A 21,626-nucleotide genomic window follows, 5' to 3' on the forward strand; every position below is an offset into this window, starting at 1 on the left:
AAATAACTATTTATTAATTTCTAGTAAATTATATATTCTTTTTTATATATAATTTATAAACTGGATATCCCGGTCTAATATTAAAATTCTTAATAGTTTATATTTTCTAAAAACTATTTTAAGTAATATTTTAGCTGTAACTTCTATAGAAATCTTTTTTATTATATAGAATATTATTTTTTTTATTAATTTATCTATAACTATAAGTAGATTTATATATAACTTACTATTAGATAAATTAATAATAAAATCTATTATTAGATTTTATTAAAGTTAGTCCGATATCAGCAGTAGTTTTAATAATTTATATTTTAATTTTTATTATAATTTTATATAACTATAGATATTATAATTATAAATATATCTTTTTATATTCTATAATATATTAGACTAGAAGTATACTCTACTAAAATAAAAATAAATTTATTTTCAGCCGGGGTATTCTATAATAAAAAAATTATAATTATTTTAAATAAATTTTATATAAAATAATTTATAGTTAAAAACTTATTATTTTTTTTAAAGTATATCCAAGCTTCTTCCGTCGAATACTCGCTTAGAAAAATTTTAAATTTTAATTAAGATAGAAATTTCTATATTTCTTTTTATACAAATTTTATAAGAGTTTAATAATTCAAATCTATTATTAAAATATAAATTTATCTAATCTTGGATTCTTTTTTTAGTTTTAATAGTTCTATTATAGTTTGTTATATTTATTTAAAAAAGTCTTTATCTAGTTTTATTTTATTTTTCTATAATTATATTAAAGCTATAATAATTAGACTGGTTTTTAATTTTATATCTTCTTCTAATATTCTACTAAATATTTGGATTATATAAAATAAAGTTCTAGAATTCTATTTATTAAATATATTCTATTTTTATTATAAAAAAACATCTATCTATTTATTTTTTATTCTTTTTAGTAAACTAATTTAAAATTAAATTAGTTTAGTATTAAGCTTTATTATATATATCTTTTAGAAAGTTTATATAGTTTAAAAAAATATTTTAAATTTTTATAATTAGTTACTACTATAAATTCTAGTATTAAGTATAACTTAGTATTTTATATTTTTAGATATTATATAACTACTAATAGTTTCTTATTATAAATCTTATAGTTATACTCAGCCGGGATATTTTATTTAGAAAAATAAATATAAAAATATAGCTTTCTATTTTTATTTATTTATAAAAATGTTTTTTTAGTATTATAACTAAAAAAATTAGTTTCTACTACTATTATATACTTAGAATTAAACAAACAGAGAATTAGCTTTATAATAAACTTTTTTTTTAGTATTTGAAAGCTTATTTTATATTTTTAAATTTATTAAAAAAGCTGGTCTTTTTTTATTAGATTTATAAATAATTATATAATAGTTAAGAATCCCAGAATAAACCTATAATAAAAATTTATAAATTTTAGAAAACTCCGGACTATTTTTATTAACTTAAAACTTTTCTAAAAAATAATCGCTTCAACTTTTTTAAAATCTATTTTAATATCTTATTCAGTATATATAATAAATCCGAGATATAGAATTTTTTTTATTTAAATTTATATTTCTTAATATTTAAAAACAAACCGGCTTTTTTAAGTTTTTATAATATCTTTTATATATATTTGCGGTGTTTTTTAATACTTTTATTAGTATAAATTAATATATTATTAATATAGACCAAACAGAGTTCCTCGAGATATTTATATAAGACCTAGTTAATATACTTTTAAAAAATACTTAAAGTATTTATTAAACCAAAAAATATTACTAGCTATTTATGTAATTTATATTATATGTAAAAGACTATTATCTATTTTTAATTTTTTATAATATAAATTTTATAAAAAATAAATAAAATATCTAGTTTTATAAACTATTTTGCTTTTTTAATTTAATTTAGAGTCTTATAGATTAAAAAAAATAAATAGTAGTTTTTTTTTATAATAGTATTAAGTACTTGGTAATTTATATAAAATCTTAATTCTTTTCTAGACTTTTATATAAAGAATACTAAAGCTGCTGCTAAAAAGTAGCTAATTTATATAAAATTTTTTTCTAATAATTTAATCAGCTTAAAATATAAAACTGTCAGCTCTTTCTAAAATATATTATATAAAAAATCTTAGAGAACTTCTAATTCTTTTCTATTTTAGTATATAAATTTAGTTTTATAATTAATATCTTTTTTTTAATATAGTAGTAGTTTTTCTATATTTTTTAGTTAAAAGAGAAATAGAAAGTCCTAATATTATTTAAAAAATATTATATAGAAATTAACTATTTTTTTAGTTTAAAGTACTTTCTAAATATCTATAAATAAAATAATAAATATTTCTATATTTTTATTTTATTTTTTTTATAAATAGTTTTTAAGTTTTATTTTTATAATTAGCTGGAGTTTTAACTTAATATATTATAGATATATTAGGTTTTTTATTCTTATTTTAATTATATATAAATAAAGTTATTTTTATTCTATATTTAGGACTTTTTTATAGCAGAATAGCCAACTTTTTTCTAAAATTAGATTATAGCTGAAATTATCTAATATTATATAAAAGTATACTTCTTTTTTTATATAAAAGCTTATATCTATTCTTATTTATATAATAAATTAGATTAATATTTTATTACCGGAAATTTCTTTTATCGGTCTTAGATTAATATTAATAGTTATTAGATTATTTATTTTAATAAATATTTTGCTTATAATACTATATATTAGATATTCTAAGTCAATAAGAATTCAGACTGTTATAATAAAATCTAAAATAGTCTTTACTAAAAAAAAGTATTTACTTATATATTTTTTTTAAAACTTTTTTATTTTCTTATAATTTTGTTTAAAAATTTTTATTTAAATATATAACTTTATATTAGACTTCTTCTTTTTTCGAATCAGAGTTTTTATCCGATAAATTATACTGTATTCTTTACTGTTAAAAAATAAATATAGCCGCGGCTATTTTTATTAGTTATATAATAAGTCTTAAAAAATATTAATAGATAAAATATCTATTCTATTTATAATAAAAATAGCAGTCTATTTTATATCTTTTTTATATTTCGTCGGGTGTTATCTATTAGACTTATTTCTAGGATTTATTAATAGTTGTATAGAAATAATATTTATTTTATTATATAATAGCTATTTAAATAAATTTCTATTTTATTAATTTAAAGCTCGGTTTATATCGCGCTAGTATAAATTTAGTATAATTTTTTTTTAAAAAAAGAATATTCTATTAAAATTATAATTTATATACTATAGTTAGTTGTAGTAGTCTTTATATATAAACTTTTATAAAATTTTAATTAAACTTTTAATAAGTTTTTAGTTTATTATAGTATCTAAAATTACTTTTTTCTACTTATCTGACTAATTATATTCTTTAGTCTGTAGTAAGACTTTATTAAAATTATTAAAAAATTCTTTTAGTTTTATTCTTTTTTACTTTATTATATTTATTTGGTTTAAAGTTTTTTATTATATATCTAAATCTCTAAATATCTTATTTATTATAATAAGTATATTATCGAGTTGTATAATCTTAGTATTCTAAGATTTAATCTAAAAAAGTATTTGTTGTACTATTCTTTTATATAATTAACTATAAATATAGAAAACTTATTTTAAACGGGTAGAATAGTAGTTTCTGTTAATTATAAGTTTTATTTATATATTTAACTTAAAAAACTTATAATTACACTTATCTTCTCTATTAAATAGTTTTATATTAGAATACCGAAAGCAGAATCTATAATTCGGCTTGTATAGTTATTATAAAGAATTTTCTCTAGTTTTACTATTACTAATAAAAATTATATTATAATTTTATAGTTTATTTATCTGTTTTTCGAAGACTAATTTTTATTTTACTATTTCTATACAAAAACTAATTAGCTTTTATAGAAAAAGCTGTATATTATTATAAATAATTATAGATACTGCGGTCAGCTGCAGTCTTTTTTAATCTATTTATTTTATTATTTTTTTAATTTTATTCTATTCTATTTGTACACCTAATCGGGCTCTATTTTAGGACTTTTTATAAGCTATTTTTAATATTATAAAATAGATAGATTATACTAATTAAAATATATTTTTAAATAAAAAGAAATAGCTGGAGAGCTATTTTATCCGTTTATACAAAATTCTTTTGTGTATATTAGACTAGTATTAGTTAGTATATAATGTTGCGAGACCTTAGGCACCAACTGGTGCCTGAGGCCGAGCTCTATACTAGGGCCTTGATCCTATAACACTAGATAACATCGATGAAGCTCTTTAATATTCTAGCCATATAAACCAAATCTTTTTCTTTTCATTAGCAACTAAAAAAATATTAAAGAATAATTTCAAATTTTTTTTATAAAGTCTTCTAACTAACTAATTATTATTAATTCTTAAATCTTAAATATTAACTATATATTAGAGTCGGTCTTACCGGAATAGTTACTAGATAATATTATTTATTTATCAGGATTATTTATTATTAAAATCGGATCAAATAAATATACGGCTGCTCTAATTTAAGACTATCTTCCGTACTATAAAAATAATTCTATATTTACAGCATGCAATATGATACTTTAAACAAGCCGTATACAGAACAAAGAAATATATATTATATTCTAATTAAAATAAAGGTATCCAGAACAGGGTATATATGATTTAGTAATCTAAATACCGGAGGCCGACGAATTTATATAAATAATCAAACTAAGCCTAGAACAATTAAATTAGTATAATAAAAATCTATTCTTCAAAAAATTAGATTAGTTTTATTTTTTATTTAGTACCGACAGATATTTCGATACTATTATTCTGCCTTAATAAATTATTATATAGATCCAGAGTTTACAACAGGACTTCTAGTAGCAGACTAATAAGTAATTATATATGTATATAATAGATAACAACCGTTTTTTCTTTTAACTATATTATTACTTTAAGAACTTACAAACTGAATTTATATATTTTAAATCTTTAAAAAAGTCTACTGTACTATTTTAGTAATACTATTACTATACAAAAGATACTCTTACTGCGGTTATAAAATAAGTAAAACTCTATTCTATTTATTATATTATTCTAAAGCCTCTATTACTAATCTATAAATATTATATAAGCCTTAAAAGTAGAATATAATCCACCCACTACCTTAAACTATAATATTTTTATTAGAGTAGGTCTTTTCTAATAAAATATAATCTTAGCTTAGATAATATTTAGATTCTATTAAACTATTTTTATTTTAAGATTATTTAATATCAATTTTCTATAATACTTAAAATTAATTAAATAAGTATATTTTCTTATTTACTAAAAGCTTATATAATAATAGATTAGATATTACTCCGACCGGCAAAGAAACAATACGACTCGAGCCTTAATAGCTAATATCTATAATAATACTAATATAAATAAAACACAAGCTTAGAATATATTTTCGATAGTAATTAGCGGGAAAATTCTGAACTCTATAATATATTTATTATTATATTTTCCTAATCGACGAACAATTCATACCAGACATTATTCAGAAATTTGCCCCCCTCGGCGTTAGGTAATGTAATTAGGCCCATACGATCCAGAATCTGACCGAATTTGTCCGTAGCTAACATGAATCCTGCCCGCTTCAATTTGTGTTGTAATGAACCAGACTTATTCTTTTCAGTCACAATGTACTAAACATAGCGCATGTATAACAGGCCTGGCGGGGTTTACGGCCTAGTGGGTAATACAAGATTAGATATAGAATAGACATGAGCCTTATGCTTTTGAGAGTATTCTTTTTTCGTGCCTTTCATGTATTCTGCACCGGAAGAAATCTGTGTATCAACACATACGGAGGGTAAAGTCAGGTTGAAACTGTAAGGAAATTCCAAAACGAGATATAGATTGCCAGACAGTGTTTCTAGTGTCCTGTCTTGCACGAACTAAGCGCCATTCACAAATCCAGGCCCCCTCTAATCAAGGTCTCCGCCCTCTTCAGAATTTCGATCTTGCCTTATGCCGTAATTTAGTCGAATAGTGGACTTGTAGGAATGAGACAGTTCGTTCAGGAAAATAGTCTGCAATCTCAATCCATGACATTGCTTCTCTTTCTTTCAGCCGAACCAACTGCGCATTTTCATCTGATGTGTATGGTCTTTGTTTCCCTGAAATTTCCCCCGGATGCGCCTGATGCGACATCGAACTCGTGTCAGGTACAAAGGTGAAATAATACGCAGGTTTGACTCCAGCATCTGATACGACTGTGAGCAGAGCTTTTCCGCATATCCCATGAATATCCCGGGTACAATTGCATGAAGCGGGAATTGAAATTTCCGGAGGGCGAGAGACACGCTTAAAGGCAGGCTTCCGGGTCTTCATCTTCGGAGTCGAGCCCTCAGTGCGAGAGAAAAATTCATCTGGGCTACTTTGATTAATGGCGGCTTGGCCTGAGCGAAGTCGCTTGTTGCATGCTGCCGCAGCGGCCCTTGTGCTTGCCCTGGTGGCTCTTCGCTGCTTCCATGAAGGCGCGGGTACAACCACAGCTACTGACGGGTAGCGGACTGGGCTGTTGCAAGTTTGGGTTGTCCTAGCACCAGAATTCTCTAGACTAGAGCACCGGTTCGAGCGAGAAGAGAGGCCAGATGCAGTTGACTTGGCTCCAGCGCTGCCGGAAATATCAGCCCGCTCCGAAGCATCAATTGCATGGGAGCATAAATCTTCACTTAGCTCAGGTGATCGGCACGGGTTTGTAATCTTTCCACCAGCTATAGCACCGGTACACTCTGAAAGAGCCCGTGTGATCAGCGAGCTTCCCTGCACGGATATCTGATGGGATTCACAAGTTTCGGATTGGCTGCTAGTAGCATTGCCCTCTTGTCTGAATGCAGTCGCGGTGACACAAGGAACCGGTGAGATCTCAGCTTTTTCCGCAGCTTCGCCATAAGGCACGAAATCTGGAGCATGTTAGGAAAAGAGAGGTCTATCTATAATGTTGTCGAGTATAATACTAACTTACATGGCAACTCATTCTCATGTACACCGGGAAAAACATGATCCAATTGGTCTGCGCAGCACGGTACTGGTGTCGCTGAGGTGTCTTCGAATAGGACTGGCTCGGATGAAGCTAAGCGAGAGCCTCTATTATCCGACTGAATGTCAAGCGCGGCTGGAACGATTGGTGCGATAGATTTTTCGGCATCTTTTGTCGTTTGATGCTCAGTGACGCCACAGAGCCGATCAATCTCAAAGTCAAATGTATTCCATAGATAAGCAGTCCCGCTAGGTGGTAGGTCCTGTTTTAAAGTAGCCTGGGGTAGTCCTGGAGCTACCTCAGTGGGAGAGAAATGCTGGGAGGTTTGTGGAATATGGACTTGTGGTGAATTCCTCCGATTATTGCAGGAAGGCTGGCTTGGACCATGGTAGAACTCGATTTGATCAAGATTCACTCTCATTTTGTTCAAAAGACAGACAGAAAAAGAGAAGAGTAAATCTTAGTACTTCAAAAAGCGGTAGGTGGAAGCAAAACAGTAGAGAATCGATTGAAACGATAACTATTCGTAACTTGCGATCCAGAAGATGGAAGAGACAAAAGTAGGAAGCTCTGCCAGTCCTTTATAAGACTTAGATGACATGTGAGTACCATGGTGCGAGATCGGCCGCGCAGCTCCTGGTAGGCTTCGTACTACCGGAGGCATTCGTCGTTTGTGCCTTGTCGAACCGGCCCTCGCTTGTGTCAGGCGCAGAAGCGGGAATCCCGCCGATAGTAAGTTGAAAGCCTATAGGAGGGCTTCAGACTTCCATTACCCAGATTGCATAAAGATTCTATTTCTGGAAAAAAAAATTTGAAGAGCGCGTCCTTCGGGACCGAAAGTCATACGGCAGGTGCGACCTGTTGTTTACAGGCCATGCACATCATTCGGTCATGCCTAGCGTAAATGTTTCCGTTCAGCCCCAGGGCGGCTTGAGGCATTTTTGCTGTTGGTCAGCATAAATCAGAAGCTGGGCTAGTGAGTGATCGACTTCGCTGCTTGACGGATATGTTCGGTCGCGCTCTGGCTAGGTTAGTGAAACGATACGAGATCAGGAGCACTGTGTTGCCTTGGCGATTAGACAGAGGGCAGAGCTAACGTATTGAGTCCCACGAGTCCCACAACGACAGCACTAGTGTCAGTTTCATACAGCCTTTCAGTTTACTCTCTTAAAGAGTGGCTGAGAAAGTAGACTTGAGGGAATGGGGAACACTTCGCATCCCAATGTGATCAGAACTGCCGGTGTTCCATCCAATAATCAACAGTGACAAAGCCACCAAGGAATGAGATGAACATCTGATTACAGCACTTTCACGCACCCAGTGCAGGTAAAACTAGATAGTCGAGCGAGAATGTAGCACAAAAGCCAAGGATGTTGCGTGCCATTTGCCATTACACTTGGGCTTATCCTGGCCGTTCTGGTCAAGTGCTTGGAGAAAGCGGGCTGTGCTAAAGCTGTAGCGTACAATTTTTGCGACTTGCAGGGGGCGAAGGAAGATGCCACGTCAGCCGATCCGAGAAAGACCTGGGAAGTGAGATTAGGAAGGGAGATGATGTTGCAAGATGAGGATTTCCGTTGAGCGACGCACCCCGGTTTTATATACATGGCAGACGTTGTCCGGTGGGCGGTAGAAGAAGGCAGTTCCTGATCAGGCCTAGCGGAGTGTACCAAGCCTGTTATGGACAGGCTAAACCGCGAACAGCCGGCGCAATGCCGTATCCAGCGCGGGCAACGCAGGCGCTAAACCTAGAGAAGCAGGCGCCGAAAACGGCCGCGCTCCAGCAAATCGCAGTTTTACTATCTTATAATTTATATAAAATTAATATAAACAGTAAATCTAATATAAAAAAATTAATTAAATAATATATATATTAGCTGATAATATTATAATTAATTATAAATATTTTATTACTAATACTAATACTATTAATATATATTAATAGTTTTAAAAATTTAATTTACTTATTTATAAAAAACTTTTTAAAATAATAGAAATCTTAGGCTTTATACTTATTATAACTAATATATATCTCTACTGTATTTTAGATTAAAAATTATAAAAAAGTTATTAAATTAGTAATATTTAATTAAACTATATTACTTTTTAAAGCTAATAAATAATAAAAGATTATAAAAATAAAAATAAAACTATTTATTAAATATAGTATATAATATTTTATTAAATTATTTATAGAATATAAAATAATTTTAGAATACTAAATATTTAAAATTAAACTTAATATTAATAATAAAATATATAGATTTAAAACTTATTATATTATTTATAACTTTCTATAGTAATATAGTATTAACTATAATTTTATATATATTCTAATAGTAAAAACAGCAACGGTAAGAATATTTTTTATTATTATAATAATATTTAGATATATTTATAAATAAAATAATATTAAATAAATATTTTTATATAGTAAATTTTATAATAATAAAAAGATTTATATAATTTAAATAACCAGTTTTAATAATAGAACTAATAAAATCTATTTTTTATTCTTATTTATATATAGTTTAAAATAATTTATAAAAAACTAATACTATAAGTTTCTTACTACTGTTATAAATATTAGAATAATAATATCTTAAACTAATAAATATTTATTTATAAAAAAATATAAAAAAATTATAAATTTTTATATTAATGATATTTAAATTATTATTTTTATTAAAGATTTTATTAATATTATATATTAAAATCTATTAAAGTATTTTATTATTACAGATTTTAATAATATTTTATAATATTTTAAAGTTAGAGTTAAATATTCTATTAGTATTATTTACTTAATATAAAAAGTCTTTTTTTAATATATTATTAAAATTATAAACCCGGCAAGTAAAAAGATATATAAAATATTTTTAAATAAAAATATTAAATTTATTAAAAACTAGAAATAGATATTTAAAAAAAAGATTAAAAACTATTAAATTAGTATTAAAAATATTATATATTTAATAATACAAACTTATTTTAATATTATATTTATAGTCAAAAAGCTATTTTATCATATAAATAATCTAATAAAATAATATTTAAATAGTTTTTTATTTCTACTCTGCTATTTATACTGAACTAAGAATTATAAAATATTATATATAATATACTAAAAAAGTAGTTTAACTAATAAATTTAAAATTATAATTAATTATATTAATACTAATTATACCGGTTATTTTAATATATATTATTTAATTATTAAATATATATTTATATAAATAAATAGTCTAATCTTTTAGTTACTATATTTATAGATTTATATTATTATATTAATATATGAAGCCGAATATATAGCTTTTTATACTATAAATAAAAAAATTTATTAAATTATCTATATATTTAAAAATATTAGTTTTTAAAGTATATATTTAATAGTTATTTATATTAATAATAAAATATAATTATATTAGTCTAGAATAATTAGTTTTATTCAAAAAACCAAGTATATTAATATTATATTTTACTAGATTTATAAAATTATTTAATATAGTAATATATAATTAAAATATATTAAGTTCTCGGAAAATCTTATTAATTTATTTATAAAGTTTATAAAAAGTATTAAGTTTAATATATTAGTAAAGAAACTAAAAATATTTATATAAAATATTAGAATTAAAATAGTTTATAAAAGTACTAGCTGGCTGTATAGGTTTTAATTTAAAAATTCTTATTCTATATATTTATTAAATTTATAATACTAAAAAATTTTATAAATTATCTATTTAAAAAAGAATAACAGTATTACAAAGCTCTTCGAGGGGGTGTATTAGTATTAGTAGCCTAATATTACTAGATTATATAACAGCTAAAAAATTTAAAATATTATATAGCTATATTTAATTTCTTCTAACAACTAATTAATATTAATTTAAATAGCCTCAACTTTCCAGCCTCTGTAGCCGTTCCTTCGACAGATTGATTGATTGGTTGATTGATAAGATCGGAATCCCTATCACATTGGAAGTTACTTATGTCGCTCTGGTTACGTATCCAGATTGCTTGATAAAATTACTAGTCTCCGATGTCAGTAAACAGCCATCCCTTGGTTTGCTATCGAGGTTGCTGCGGTGGCAACCAGGGGGTTGAGAGGTTTGGTTCAAGACCTTGGGCTCAGGAGAGGAAGGATTTCGGTTTATGGGTCATACTTGAGCATAATATTTGTTCACGCCTGGTAGTGAACTCACTACATAGATATATAGCATTATTGCGGGGCGGCATTTTTAACAGGAGAGTTGGGACAGAGGAGACAAAAGGGTTGAAGTAATTGAAGTACGGAGTTATTATTGATGATGGTAGTGGAACAGTCAGAAGCAGCAAACCTGATGACAGAGGGTTGTGTAGCTACGGGTCTAGCTGGAGTGGTCTATAACTAACCTAAACCGCCTAAGTTACTAGTAAGTTAGTTAGTATATCTAGTAACTCGATCTAGTTAGTGGTTGCCCTGCACAACCAGGCGGTCAAGCGTCAACTAACAACACACCGACTGATGAGGATCAACATCATGCAGGCGACTCTTTTGAAATAACAATCGCAATCATGTATCCTTGACTTCTCACATTAGAGGCATCTTCTGTGATAGATCTGGATTTGAAGTGACGGAATACCTAGGCTGTGGCTGTTTCACGAATCCACAATCCCCGGAACCTTTGAACTATAACTATTGGGCAAATTGTGCTGAATCTTACTGGTGCTCCGATAACAAGTGGGATACCATTTCTCTTATCCTTTCACATTCCAGTTCCTGCATTTGCTTTTTTTTTTCTTTTTCTTTTTGGACTTCTGACCCGCCAAGGTCACCAATGGAGAACCATCCTTATGGCAGTCAATTTACTGACTACGCAGACCTCCCAGACGAGGAATCACTACGCCTCTCTTCAGCTCCTTACGATATCGCGCACTCCCCGGGTTCCACCTCCCCAGCAACTCGAGCCATTTCGCAAGAGTTCGACCATCATGACGACGGCAGTTTTCTCATGGGAGACGTACAGATGCTGATTCAAGACGGATATCAATCGGACGGATCGTCGACACGCCACTCCAGTGAGAATCTCGGCGCATACCTTGATGAGGACCAGGCTTGTATGAGCTCAGGAGAATCCAGTCGCTCTTCGATATCGTCGATACCTCCATCGGTGTACACAAACATGGCAGAGGGGATGAAAGCACCTGGGCACAGACATTCTCATCCGTGGGACAGTCACGATGGCATTCATGCGCATGGAAGGATAGATGCGACCTTACGGCCGCTCTCTGCGACCCGGCTGAGGGAAGCTGCGTTCAGGAAGCCAAGCTCGGTCAAGGCAATGCAAATGCATACCGAGGATGAGCGGGACGATGATGCCTTCTTGACCCCGCCCAAGCGTCGGGCGGCCCACCAGCGCTACTCGAACGCCTCGATGCGCTCGGTGGTGGGCTCGTCGCCATTGCGGAAATCTCAGTTCTACTCACCTACAGGGTCGGCGGCCAGCAAGCAGAAAGCCAAGGACGAGTACCCGCTTGTCCTGTTGCACTGTAACTTGCTACCACCATCGCTTCCAGTCCCAGGCGCAGCGGCCTTTCACAACCAGAAGATCGTCAGAGAGGTGCTTCCCCCGGTCTTCTGGCGTCGATGGAAGCTGTTAGAGGAGAAGGTGGGCTCCGGTGTGCTCCGTGAGCGTGGCGTACTGATCTCGCATCCGGAAGATCTGTATGACTTGCTTGAGGAGCGGCTGTTGGAGAGCCTGGAGCTGCAGCGTCCGCGCCTCGACCATGGTCACTTTATCGGACATGACGAGGCTGAGTCAGAAAAGAAAGACCATTTGGAGAAGGAGGACAGCGCGACAGACGAAGAGGAAGGGGAGGCATGCCCTGACTGTGGCGGTCATGTGGTCCGGCATGGCAATGCCGGGCGGAAATGGGAGATCAAGGTGTTTGCAGCCAATGGACTGATGCGAGCTGGGGCTTGGGCTGCTGCTTGGAAGGAGATGGAGAAGGTGGACGTTGAGGTCGGCTTGTGGCTGCCATCAGAGATCCGCAGGGAGCTGGAAAAGAGGCTCATGGGGGATGATTATTATTCCTGCCAACTGGATCCCCAACTGCAGGTGCCGCAGCTGCAGGTGCCCGGCAACGATCCGGTCATTCCCACACACCCGCAGGCCCGGCATGCGCGGACCTCAAGTTCAATCACAGCTGATCAGAGGCCTTTCTCATTCGACGGAACCGAAACACAGTCGCCTCCGGCTATCAACAGTCCTGCATCAGTCGAAAGCCGACCGCCGAAGCCGTCTTTTTCTCCGCAGTTGAATGATGATATCGACATACAAACACTGTTGGTCAATTACGTCCGCGTGTTGGCTAGCGACCGGCGCAATGTGGCCATTGCCATTCTGAGCATCCTGATGGTATTTTTCGCCATCCAGTCGGGCTCCCAAGTGAAACCTTCGGCTCTCCGTCCATTCCCTCATGACTTCATGGAGCATGAACCTCTGCACCCGCCTGTCACTTCAGTCAGTCAAGCTGATAGCACCATTCGCAACGTTCCTATTGCCTGCGTGAGTCAAGCCGCCGAGAGCGCAAACAGCGAGATCATCGTTGAGACAGCGCCTCTGTCGGTGAGTAGCATTCCAGATCCAGCGAGCATGAGCGTTCTCCCTCCCGCTATATCTGAGACTGTCGCTGAGCCGGTGCTCGTGTCTGCACGCGATATATCAGAGCCAGTGGGCGAGAGCGTTCAATCCACTCTTTCATTAGAGACCGTTGCTAAAATAACTCCCACGCGTGTGGGTGACATCTCAGAATCTGTGAGCATGAGCTCTCAAGCTGTTGCCTTGTCTGAAGCAATCATCTCGGCTGCAATGTCCGAACCTGACAGATCACATCATGAGTCGGATGCAAGCTCGCGGGCGAAAAGTCTTCTCACTCACTCCCAGGCTCAACAGCGATTGCCCGAGTCTCTCTACCCAGTTGTGGAGCCATCGACAAGACGGATTGCCTTGGTCAAAGAGATGACACCAGCCCCGGATAGTCTGAGCCCGATCACGGAGCAATTGATGGCAAACAAATGATATGATGATGATTACGATGATGGTAAATGTAGAAATGCGATCCATGACCGAGATGAGATTGATTGATGTATGGATTTGTGCGGTAAGGCACTCTGGCTCATCATTCCTATGGTTGTTGCAAGCTTTTCCTGTTTTCCACTTGCTTCTTTTCGACTCTTCCAAGATTTTTTTCTAAGCCCATGTAGTTACTGTATCTAGTGTTTGCCGTTTTGCTTGGCCAAGTCAAATAGTGAACTAGCCTACTCTTTAAGTGTGATCAATCCAATTATCTAGACAATAATTGCCAGGCTGCTAGGCATGCGGTGTGATAAGTGGGATTGGCATGACTCGTTCTAGTGAGAACCCATAAAGAATAGGATTCAATAAAGGTATTTCATTTCGGCTTCCCGCCTGCCGATCATCTTCCAGTTCTTTACTCTTTTGCCCTCGGGTTAACCCCAACACCTCCAAAGGGAGGCTCTTGTCAAGATAACTGCTGCACGCCTTGCAGCGCTTTCCTGAATGAATCTATGCGGATCTCGCATCTCATCACGGCCAACCAGCAGGCCCTTCTACTTCTACGTTCAGTTCTAGGTCCTTGAGTTAGACCCCTCTAGTCCCTCTCCGCATATGGCAGGTCATCATGAACTCACGCTGAGGCATTGAAGGATCCCTTACTTGCCTTGGCTTGGACTTGACATCTAGTCCAAGATACACAGTGGGCGGGCGGGCGGGCGGACGCTATGAATCGCTATCATGGCATCTATAAAGCTGGAATGTCGTGTTGCGCAGAATGCCACGAAGAGGAACGGCGAAGAAGCAATCGTTGCCTCCGGCTTGAGGTTATTCGCAGGGCGTTTACTCTCATACTTTTTATAATATCCCTTTCCCTTCTCCGATCGGACTCTTGTTGATACTCCTTGTCTGCGCGGTGTCTTTGTGGTATCTTTCTTCTCTTGTTCTTCGCCATGAAGTTCTCTTCCAGCAAGCTGGCCTTGTTGTCAGTGATCCCTGGCCTGGCCCAGTGGGCTTCTGCTCGCGTTGTTCAATTTCAGATCGATCTGACATATGAGGATAATGAGGTTGCTGGATTCGTGCGCAAAACTATTCTCAGTAATGGGCAATTCCCTGGACCCCACCTGCAATTGAAGCAGGGTGACGACGTGGAGTTCCTGGTGAACAACTCGATGCCTATGGCGACGACTGTTCATTTCCATGGTTAGTACAGTCTCGTGCAATTGGAAAGTATTAATTCACTCATGAATGCTTTCACAGGTATCGAGCAAAGAGGCACACCATGGTCGGACGGGGTCCCCGGATTGACCCAGGAACTTATCCAGCCTGGAGAACAATATCTGTACACCTGGACGGCCAATGACTATGGCACCTATATCTATCACTCTCACTCCAGAGCTCTGCTGGACGATGGGTTGTACGGCTCAATCTATATCGAACCGGCGGAGTCGGTGGAGAGACCGTTCGATTTGATCACCAATGACCCAGACGAATTGCAGGCAATGCTGGATGCGGAACAGAGCACGCAGCCAATCCTGCTCTCTGATTGGAAGCACTTTGATTCCACGGACATCCTACGGCTAGAGAAGGAATCGGGCGTGGAAAGTATCTGCACCAGTGCCGTTCTGGTCAACGGCAAAGGTTCCGTGTTCTGTCCCCCGCAGGAGCATATCAATGCGATCACGACGGCTGCTCAGAAGGAGATTCTGGGGAATACGACTTTGACTGATATGGGGTACGGTTCTCGGTTTAGCGAGCAGAGACTTATTTGCAGCGGCTAACTTAGACTAGATGCATTCCTGCCGAAGTTCTCTTTGGCCCGGCATATCCGATCGATACCAGCAAGCTGCCCAATGGCTATTATAAAGGCTGTACGGCCAGCGAGGGTCCTACCGAAGTTCTAAGCGTGGGCGCAGGCTATCAGAGCTATGACCTGATCAGTATGGGGGGCGTCACCTCCCTGGTGTTCTCTATTGACGAGCATCCCATGTATGTCTATGCGGTGGACGGCCGCTATGTTGAGCCCATGCTGGTTGACGCTGTCACCGTACCTATCGGGGCACGATACTCGGTTCTTGTCAAGTTGGACCAGCCCGCTGCTGACTATACTGTCCGTATCGCCAACAACTACGCGACCCAGGCCATCAATGGCACGGCTATCATGTCCTACGAGAAGCAGGGCTCAAATGCCTCCAGCGGCTCGAACCAGGTCTCTCAGCCTTCAATCACCGAAGTCGGAAGCAATGCCACGGCCAGTACAGTTTTCCTGAACGAGACCCAGGTGGTTCCTTTCCCCGTGGTAGCGCCAGCTGTGGATGTTGACCACACCTATATCATTGACATCGTCCCATACAACGCCTCATACACCTGGAAGATGCACAATGCCAGTTACGCGTCATCGAATGAGGGACTTTTCCCGGTTCTTTACAACCGCAGCTCGATCCCAGCGCAGTATACATTATCCACGCTGAACAACACCTGGGTAGACCTCATTATCAACATCACGACTGCTGGACAGCCAAATCATCCCATCCACAAGCATTCTAACAAGTATTTCGTCATCGGCTCGGGTCAAGAGACATTTACATACTCGTCAGTGGCCGAGGCCATGCAGTATATCCCGCAGAACTTCAACCTGGACACACCTCAGATGCGAGACACTTTCTTCTCTCCGCCGGCGACGACGGGCCCTACCTGGTTAGCCCTGAGATACCAGGTGGTCAACCCGGGCCCATTCCTGATGCATTGCCATCTTCAGATGCATCAGAACGGAGGCATGGCCCTTGCATTGCTTGATGGAGTCGACGCATGGCCCAATACCACTGAGCATCGAATGCCGGTGAAGGCCACGCCGTGAGGCAAGGGTAACTTTCTTTGCTTCAGTGTATACATGATATCCATAGTATTGTATATTCCTTGTACTCATACTAATAATTGAACTTCTTTTCTTGCGTGCCATTCCTTGTTTGGAGACTGATAGACTAGTCTATCGATGAGTGGGCTTGGAGATGGAAGAAAAGAAAAACGAACAAACATGCCAAACCGTGGATAGGTGGTTAGTCATTGGGCGACTCCACCGCCCGGCCCAGGAAGTGCCGCGATAGGACGACTTCCTCCCTTCGTCATCTCCGATCTTTCTCTCGAGTCTCGAGTGACCGCCCGCCCGCTTTCCATCTGTATCCATCTCCATCTCCATCTTCCTTCTCTTTCCTCTCCTTCCTTTCTGACTTTCTTTCTTTCTTTCTTTTTTTCATCACACCTTTCTGCACCTCACTCTCAGTCAGTCCACCTATATATCTTCAAACAATTTCCAACAATGGGCGGAAAGAAAGGCGGAGCCGGCGAGAACTCCAAGAAGGCGGCTGGCCAGGCTCGCGTATGTTTGCACTTCCCAAGTTATACACTAATTTTGTTACCCCGCCCCCTCCCTGCCTCTCGCCTGGAACAATGTTGAATTCCCATCCACACAACCCCCTACCCTTCTCTCTCTATCTCCGGAAGAACTATACTTCTAGAGGACTATAACTAACCACAGCCCCAATAAAACCAACAGAAAGCCGAAGCCGCCGCCGGCAAAAAGGCCGCCGAGGACGCCAAGCGCGCTGCCGAAGAAGACAAGCAATGGCAGAAGGGAGCGAAGGGCAGTGCTAAGAAGTGCGTTTTCTTTTCCCAGTCCTTCCCCTCGCTTTCACTCATCTCCATCCCCCCCTCCCCGGCGCTTTCTTCCCCAACAACTCCATCTAATCGCGAAATATTTTCAATCCGCAGGGACGACGCCGAGGCCAAGAAAGCCGAGGTCGCCCGCAAAAAGGCCGAACGCGACGCCCTCCTAGCCGCCGAAGAAGCGTCGCAGCCCTCGAAACCCAAGGGCAGCGGCGCCAAGCAGGCCGTGAAGAAGACCCGGGGTCTGGACCTGTCGCAGCTGGATGAGCCGGCCGGCGGCAGCAGCAGGGCCTCGGCGCTGAATGCGTCGGGTATCGACAACGCGCTGGACGCCCTCTCCCTGACGGGCAAGGACGCCGGCAAGGTGGACCGCCACCCGGAGCGGCGGTACAAGGCCGCCTACGCGGCGTACGAGGCCCGCCGGCTGCCCGAGATCGAGGCGGAAAACCCCGGCCTGCGCCGGCAGCAGCGCGTCGAGCTGTGTCGGAAGGAGTTCGAGAAGAGCGAGGAGAACCCCTTCAACCAGGTGCATGTGGCGTTCGATGCGAGTCGCGAGGAGATCGCGGCCGTGCGCGATGCGGAGCGGAAGAAGGTCGAGGCGCGGTTGGCCAAATAGAGGAGGAGGAGGTTTCTTTTCTTTTTCTCTTTTGTTGGCGGGGAGTTTTCTATTTTTCTATTTTGTCCTCGATGTCATCGCAGCTAGGTGCTGTTAGTACGGCCTGCTACGTACTATGATGTGGTATATATACCCCCGGGTTTTTCCTCTTCATCGGAAAGCTCAAAATTGGAGTCGGATCTAGGGCTGAGTGCCTCGGATCCATGATAGAGAGGTTTGGAACTGAATACGGTATACAAGATGAAATGACTGGGAAATGAAGTACAACGAACGAAAATCATGCATAGAAAAAGTACATAATCAGAAGGTGACAAAAATGTTGGTATCATGCAGTCTAAGATCATATATCCATAATATAGAAGAAGAAGAGTCCGTGAGAAAAAAGGGGTGGCTCAGGACAAACCGGAATCAACCACCCATCACAGCCCGTACGTCCCAAACATATAGACTCTCATCCCACCCGACACTGGCACACCACCCCTCACTCCCGAACAGACACCAATCCACCCCTGTGACGAATTCCGTATGCTGGCCCATTCGCCCCAATTCCACTCCCATGTTGGGACCGCCGGGCCCGGCACGCATCACGTCGACATCCCCGACGACCCCGGCGGGGGACTGATCCGTCCAGGCGCGACAGGTCATATCATAACTGGCGCTGAGCAGGACGTTGGACAGATGCGGCGACCAGGCGACTTTGCGGACGGCGTAGTCGTGGCCCAGCATGACGGTCTGCGGGCCCTGGTGCGGGGCCCGGATATCGAAGGTCCGGATGGTGCGATCCACCCCGGCGGTGGCCAGCGTCGAGGGCCGATACTTGTTCCAATCCATCGTGAGGGCCTCGGCGGGGGCGGAGCCACCGGCCATCAACGGCGGCGGTGCCCCCGGTTGCGGCGCCATGATGCTTGCTCCTGCCCCTGCCCCTGCCCCGCCGCCACCTGCATGGATCGGAATCTGTAAGGTGAGATGGTTGGAGGCGGAGGCCGGGGTGCGCAGGTCGTAGAGCCGCAGGTACGAGTCCGAGGTGACGCAGGCGAGCAGGTCGGGCGAGTGCGGCGAGAAGCTGGCGGCGTAGGTGCAGCTGTGGGTGGGGAGGGTGAGGAGCGAGTGCGGGCGGTGCGGCGACCAGACGCGCACCGTGCCGTCCCAGCTGCTGGAGCTGAAGCGGTCCTTGGCCACCAGGTTCCAGTGCACGCTGAACACCTCGCGGTTGTGCTCCTTCCAGTTCTGCACGGGGAAGTCGTTCAGGCTCGTGTCGAAGAGCTTGATGCTCCCGTCGCCGCTGGCGGCCAGGACTTGGTGCTCGTGGATCTCGGACCAGGCGAGGTCGTAGAGGGAGTCTTGGGTCGTGAAGCTTTTGTTTTGTTAGGTGGATTGTGTTGATTTATGGGGGATGGTTTCCAGGTGAGATGCTGAAGGGGAAAGGAAAAGGAAGGTGGTGTGCGTACTGTTTGGCGGGGACAATGCCATGGGGAGTCAATTCGAGAATGAAGAGTCGTCCATTGCCCACTAGGCCATAGTTGGCGGAGGCGGCGACCGCCAGGCGGTTGTCGAAGAATGGAGAGTATTTGACTGCGCAGCCGTTGAAGCCCTCGGTGCGGAAGTGAAGCATTGTTGTCGTTGTTGTTGTTTACTGTAGGGGTTTGTCGGATGGGGGACTAGATCCGGTGGTCTCGGTGCGGGGAGATGATGGGAGGAATCAAGGACAGGCGGTCATGGCGGGGAGGAGCGGAGATGAGGGGTGGGAAGGCGTAGAGGAGAATGGGGGATTCTCGGAGGAAGTAGAGAGAAGGAAGGAAATTCGCAGTGGTGATAATCTTGTGGTGCGGGGGAAGATGAGGCCGAGTCCGAGTCCTCCAGGTTCTGTTGTAGTGAGTGCCGCCGCTCACTGAGCCAAAAGCAAAAGCGGCGCGAGTCCAACTTAGTGCTAGGGGGGGGGGGGGAAAGAGCGATGGAGAAGAGCCGAGGTTCGGCAGTCCGACGACGATCTTGACCTGGTCGGGTTTATAACCTGGCACATGCACGCCTGTCGATTCTTGGACCTGAACTATATCAAAAAGTAACCAGGGTGTTGTCCATCTTCATCTAGACACAATCATAAGATTGTCAATCAACACTTCCTGTGTTTCTAGAATAGAAAGGGAAAGGATGTCACAGTGACGCCATCAGGGCCAGAATTAAACTTTGAAGCCCAAAGGGTAAATCTTTACAATGGCCTTTCTCACCTCCGTCCCTGTTCTAAGCACACTCACTTGATCACACTCACTTAATCACACATTCTCCTAAAACCACCACCATGCCCTCAGCCTGGACCGATGACAACAACAACGGCCAACCCCCAAACCATGCATCATCCCCAACCCCAGCCGCCAACTTCCTCACGACAGAGATCTACAACATCGGCGCCCAGCCGGGCATCCGCTCGCTGCCCCCGAGCCCAGAACGCGACTTCCTGGCCCTAACCTGGGGCCCCGTCGTCTATCGCACGGCCTACAGCGCCCGCTCGGACCGACTCCTCCCAGTGTTTCTGCGCGCCCTGTCCTACGAGGTCCAGGCGGCCATCCCGCGCCGGCTCCCCGGCACGCCCAAGCAGCGGCACCTCCTCGAGACGAGCTACGCCTGCAAGGTCTTCAGCGACGAGACGCGGTACGCGGGAGCGGAGATCGGCGCCGTCCGCCGTGCGTTCCACGACTGGAAGCGCGCGGACCTGGCGCTGCCGCTGATGGAGCTGCCGGCGCGGTTGCGGGTGTGTTTGGTGGTGGACGAGGAGGTGCTGCGGGCTTTGGAGAGGATGACGACGAAGGTGGACGAGGTGGACATGGACGAGGAGGCGAGGGGGAGCTCGACGGAAGACGACAGCGAGAAGGGATCCGGGGAGAGGTCTTACGGCCGATGTCCGGTCATCATGGTGGAGGAGAATTTCCCGGATCGGAGGAGGCGGGACTCCAACCCCGCGGACGGAGAGTACCCCGGCTGGACGCAGGTGGCCCTCTCAGCAGTCGTGGAGGTACTCGAGGGGATGAGGTTTGGAAATGGATTGAGCCGGTTTCATCGCTCTGGCCGAATCTATCTGGGAGAGAGTCAGTGGTCTTGATGGGTTGATTCATGTCTCTTGGAGTTTGGGCTCTTTTGGCTCGTATAGATCGTTGGCGTTAGGAACCGGGTGTACAGGTATAGAGCTGGGATAGATAGAGTATTCTTATATAAACGGTCTTGAGAGTATCATGATTATGACTGCGGAGCTTGATCA

General features: G+C 39.7%; 6 protein-coding genes across 6 annotated transcripts; 4 read left to right on the forward strand and 2 right to left on the reverse strand.

Annotated features, from left to right (window-relative positions):
• Window positions 1–6,311: 6,311 nt before the first annotated feature.
• On the reverse strand, window positions 6,312–7,901 carry BO66DRAFT_235265 (uncharacterized protein). The gene is made up of 3 exons (XM_025642791.1): window positions 7,028–7,901; window positions 6,735–6,965; window positions 6,312–6,436 (listed from the first exon to the last, which is right to left on the reverse strand). The coding sequence occupies exons 1-3, from the start codon at window positions 7,461–7,463 to the stop codon at window positions 6,387–6,389; spliced, it is 717 nt and encodes a 238-aa protein (XP_025506931.1). The 5' UTR covers window positions 7,464–7,901; the 3' UTR covers window positions 6,312–6,386.
• Window positions 7,902–11,595: 3,694 nt separating this feature from the next.
• BO66DRAFT_235305 (uncharacterized protein) lies at window positions 11,596–14,373 on the forward strand. The gene is made up of 2 exons (XM_025642792.1): window positions 11,596–11,762; window positions 11,912–14,373. The coding sequence occupies exon 2, from the start codon at window positions 12,034–12,036 to the stop codon at window positions 14,101–14,103; it is 2,070 nt and encodes a 689-aa protein (XP_025506932.1). The 5' UTR covers window positions 11,596–11,762; window positions 11,912–12,033; the 3' UTR covers window positions 14,104–14,373.
• Window positions 14,374–15,050: 677 nt separating this feature from the next.
• On the forward strand, window positions 15,051–17,092 carry BO66DRAFT_468910 (multicopper oxidase; the record flags this gene model as incomplete). Its single annotated transcript, XM_025652687.1, has 3 exons — window positions 15,051–15,300; window positions 15,358–15,832; window positions 15,889–17,092. 3 exons carry the CDS (start codon window positions 15,051–15,053, stop codon window positions 16,952–16,954), a joined length of 1,791 nt encoding a protein of 596 aa, XP_025506933.1. The 3' UTR covers window positions 16,955–17,092.
• Window positions 17,093–17,258: 166 nt separating this feature from the next.
• Window positions 17,259–18,685, forward strand: BO66DRAFT_389226 (DUF1014 domain protein). The gene is made up of 3 exons (XM_025646751.1): window positions 17,259–17,473; window positions 17,651–17,751; window positions 17,866–18,685. The coding sequence occupies exons 1-3, from the start codon at window positions 17,414–17,416 to the stop codon at window positions 18,374–18,376; spliced, it is 672 nt and encodes a 223-aa protein (XP_025506934.1). The 5' UTR covers window positions 17,259–17,413; the 3' UTR covers window positions 18,377–18,685.
• Window positions 18,539–20,145, reverse strand: pex7 (putative peroxisome biosynthesis protein (Peroxine-7)). Its single transcript, XM_025642793.1, has 2 exons — window positions 19,825–20,145; window positions 18,539–19,730 (listed from the first exon to the last, which is right to left on the reverse strand). The coding sequence occupies exons 1-2, from the start codon at window positions 19,986–19,988 to the stop codon at window positions 18,785–18,787; spliced, it is 1,110 nt and encodes a 369-aa protein (XP_025506935.1). The 5' UTR covers window positions 19,989–20,145; the 3' UTR covers window positions 18,539–18,784.
• Window positions 20,146–20,423: 278 nt separating this feature from the next.
• On the forward strand, window positions 20,424–21,611 carry BO66DRAFT_389227 (uncharacterized protein). The gene has a single exon (XM_025646752.1). The coding sequence runs from the start codon at window positions 20,673–20,675 to the stop codon at window positions 21,468–21,470; it is 798 nt and encodes a 265-aa protein (XP_025506936.1). The 5' UTR covers window positions 20,424–20,672; the 3' UTR covers window positions 21,471–21,611.
• Window positions 21,612–21,626: the final 15 nt, after the last annotated feature.

This window comes from Aspergillus aculeatinus, assembly GCF_003184765.1.
Source record: "Aspergillus aculeatinus CBS 121060 unplaced genomic scaffold BO66scaffold_8, whole genome shotgun sequence".
NCBI classification, from domain to species: Eukaryota; Fungi; Ascomycota; class Eurotiomycetes; order Eurotiales; family Aspergillaceae; genus Aspergillus; species Aspergillus aculeatinus.

Excerpts from the sequence above, each read along its gene's own strand:
- BO66DRAFT_235265 (XM_025642791.1), bottom strand. The coding sequence starts at position 7,463 with ATGAGAGTGAATCTTGATCAAATCGAGTTCTACCATGGTCCAAGCCAG. Across the intron at positions 6,966-7,027 it reads ACATGAGAATGAGTTGCCAT|ATTTCGTGCCTTATGGCGAA; the intron begins GTAAGTTAGTAT and ends AACATGCTCCAG. Across the intron at positions 6,437-6,734 it reads GTGCCGATCACCTGAGCTAA|TAGCCCAGATGAATTTTTCT; the intron begins GTGAAGATTTAT and ends CATTAATCAAAG.
- BO66DRAFT_235305 (XM_025642792.1), top strand. The coding sequence starts at position 12,034 with ATGGGAGACGTACAGATGCTGATTCAAGACGGATATCAATCGGACGGA.
- BO66DRAFT_389226 (XM_025646751.1), top strand. The coding sequence starts at position 17,414 with ATGGGCGGAAAGAAAGGCGGAGCCGGCGAGAACTCCAAGAAGGCGGCT. Across the intron at positions 17,474-17,650 it reads AGGCGGCTGGCCAGGCTCGC|AAAGCCGAAGCCGCCGCCGG; the intron begins GTATGTTTGCAC and ends TAAAACCAACAG. Across the intron at positions 17,752-17,865 it reads GCGAAGGGCAGTGCTAAGAA|GGACGACGCCGAGGCCAAGA; the intron begins GTGCGTTTTCTT and ends TTCAATCCGCAG.
- pex7 (XM_025642793.1), bottom strand. The coding sequence starts at position 19,988 with ATGCTTCACTTCCGCACCGAGGGCTTCAACGGCTGCGCAGTCAAATAC. Across the intron at positions 19,731-19,824 it reads GGCATTGTCCCCGCCAAACA|CTTCACGACCCAAGACTCCC; the intron begins GTACGCACACCA and ends ACAAAACAAAAG.
- BO66DRAFT_389227 (XM_025646752.1), top strand. The coding sequence starts at position 20,673 with ATGCCCTCAGCCTGGACCGATGACAACAACAACGGCCAACCCCCAAAC.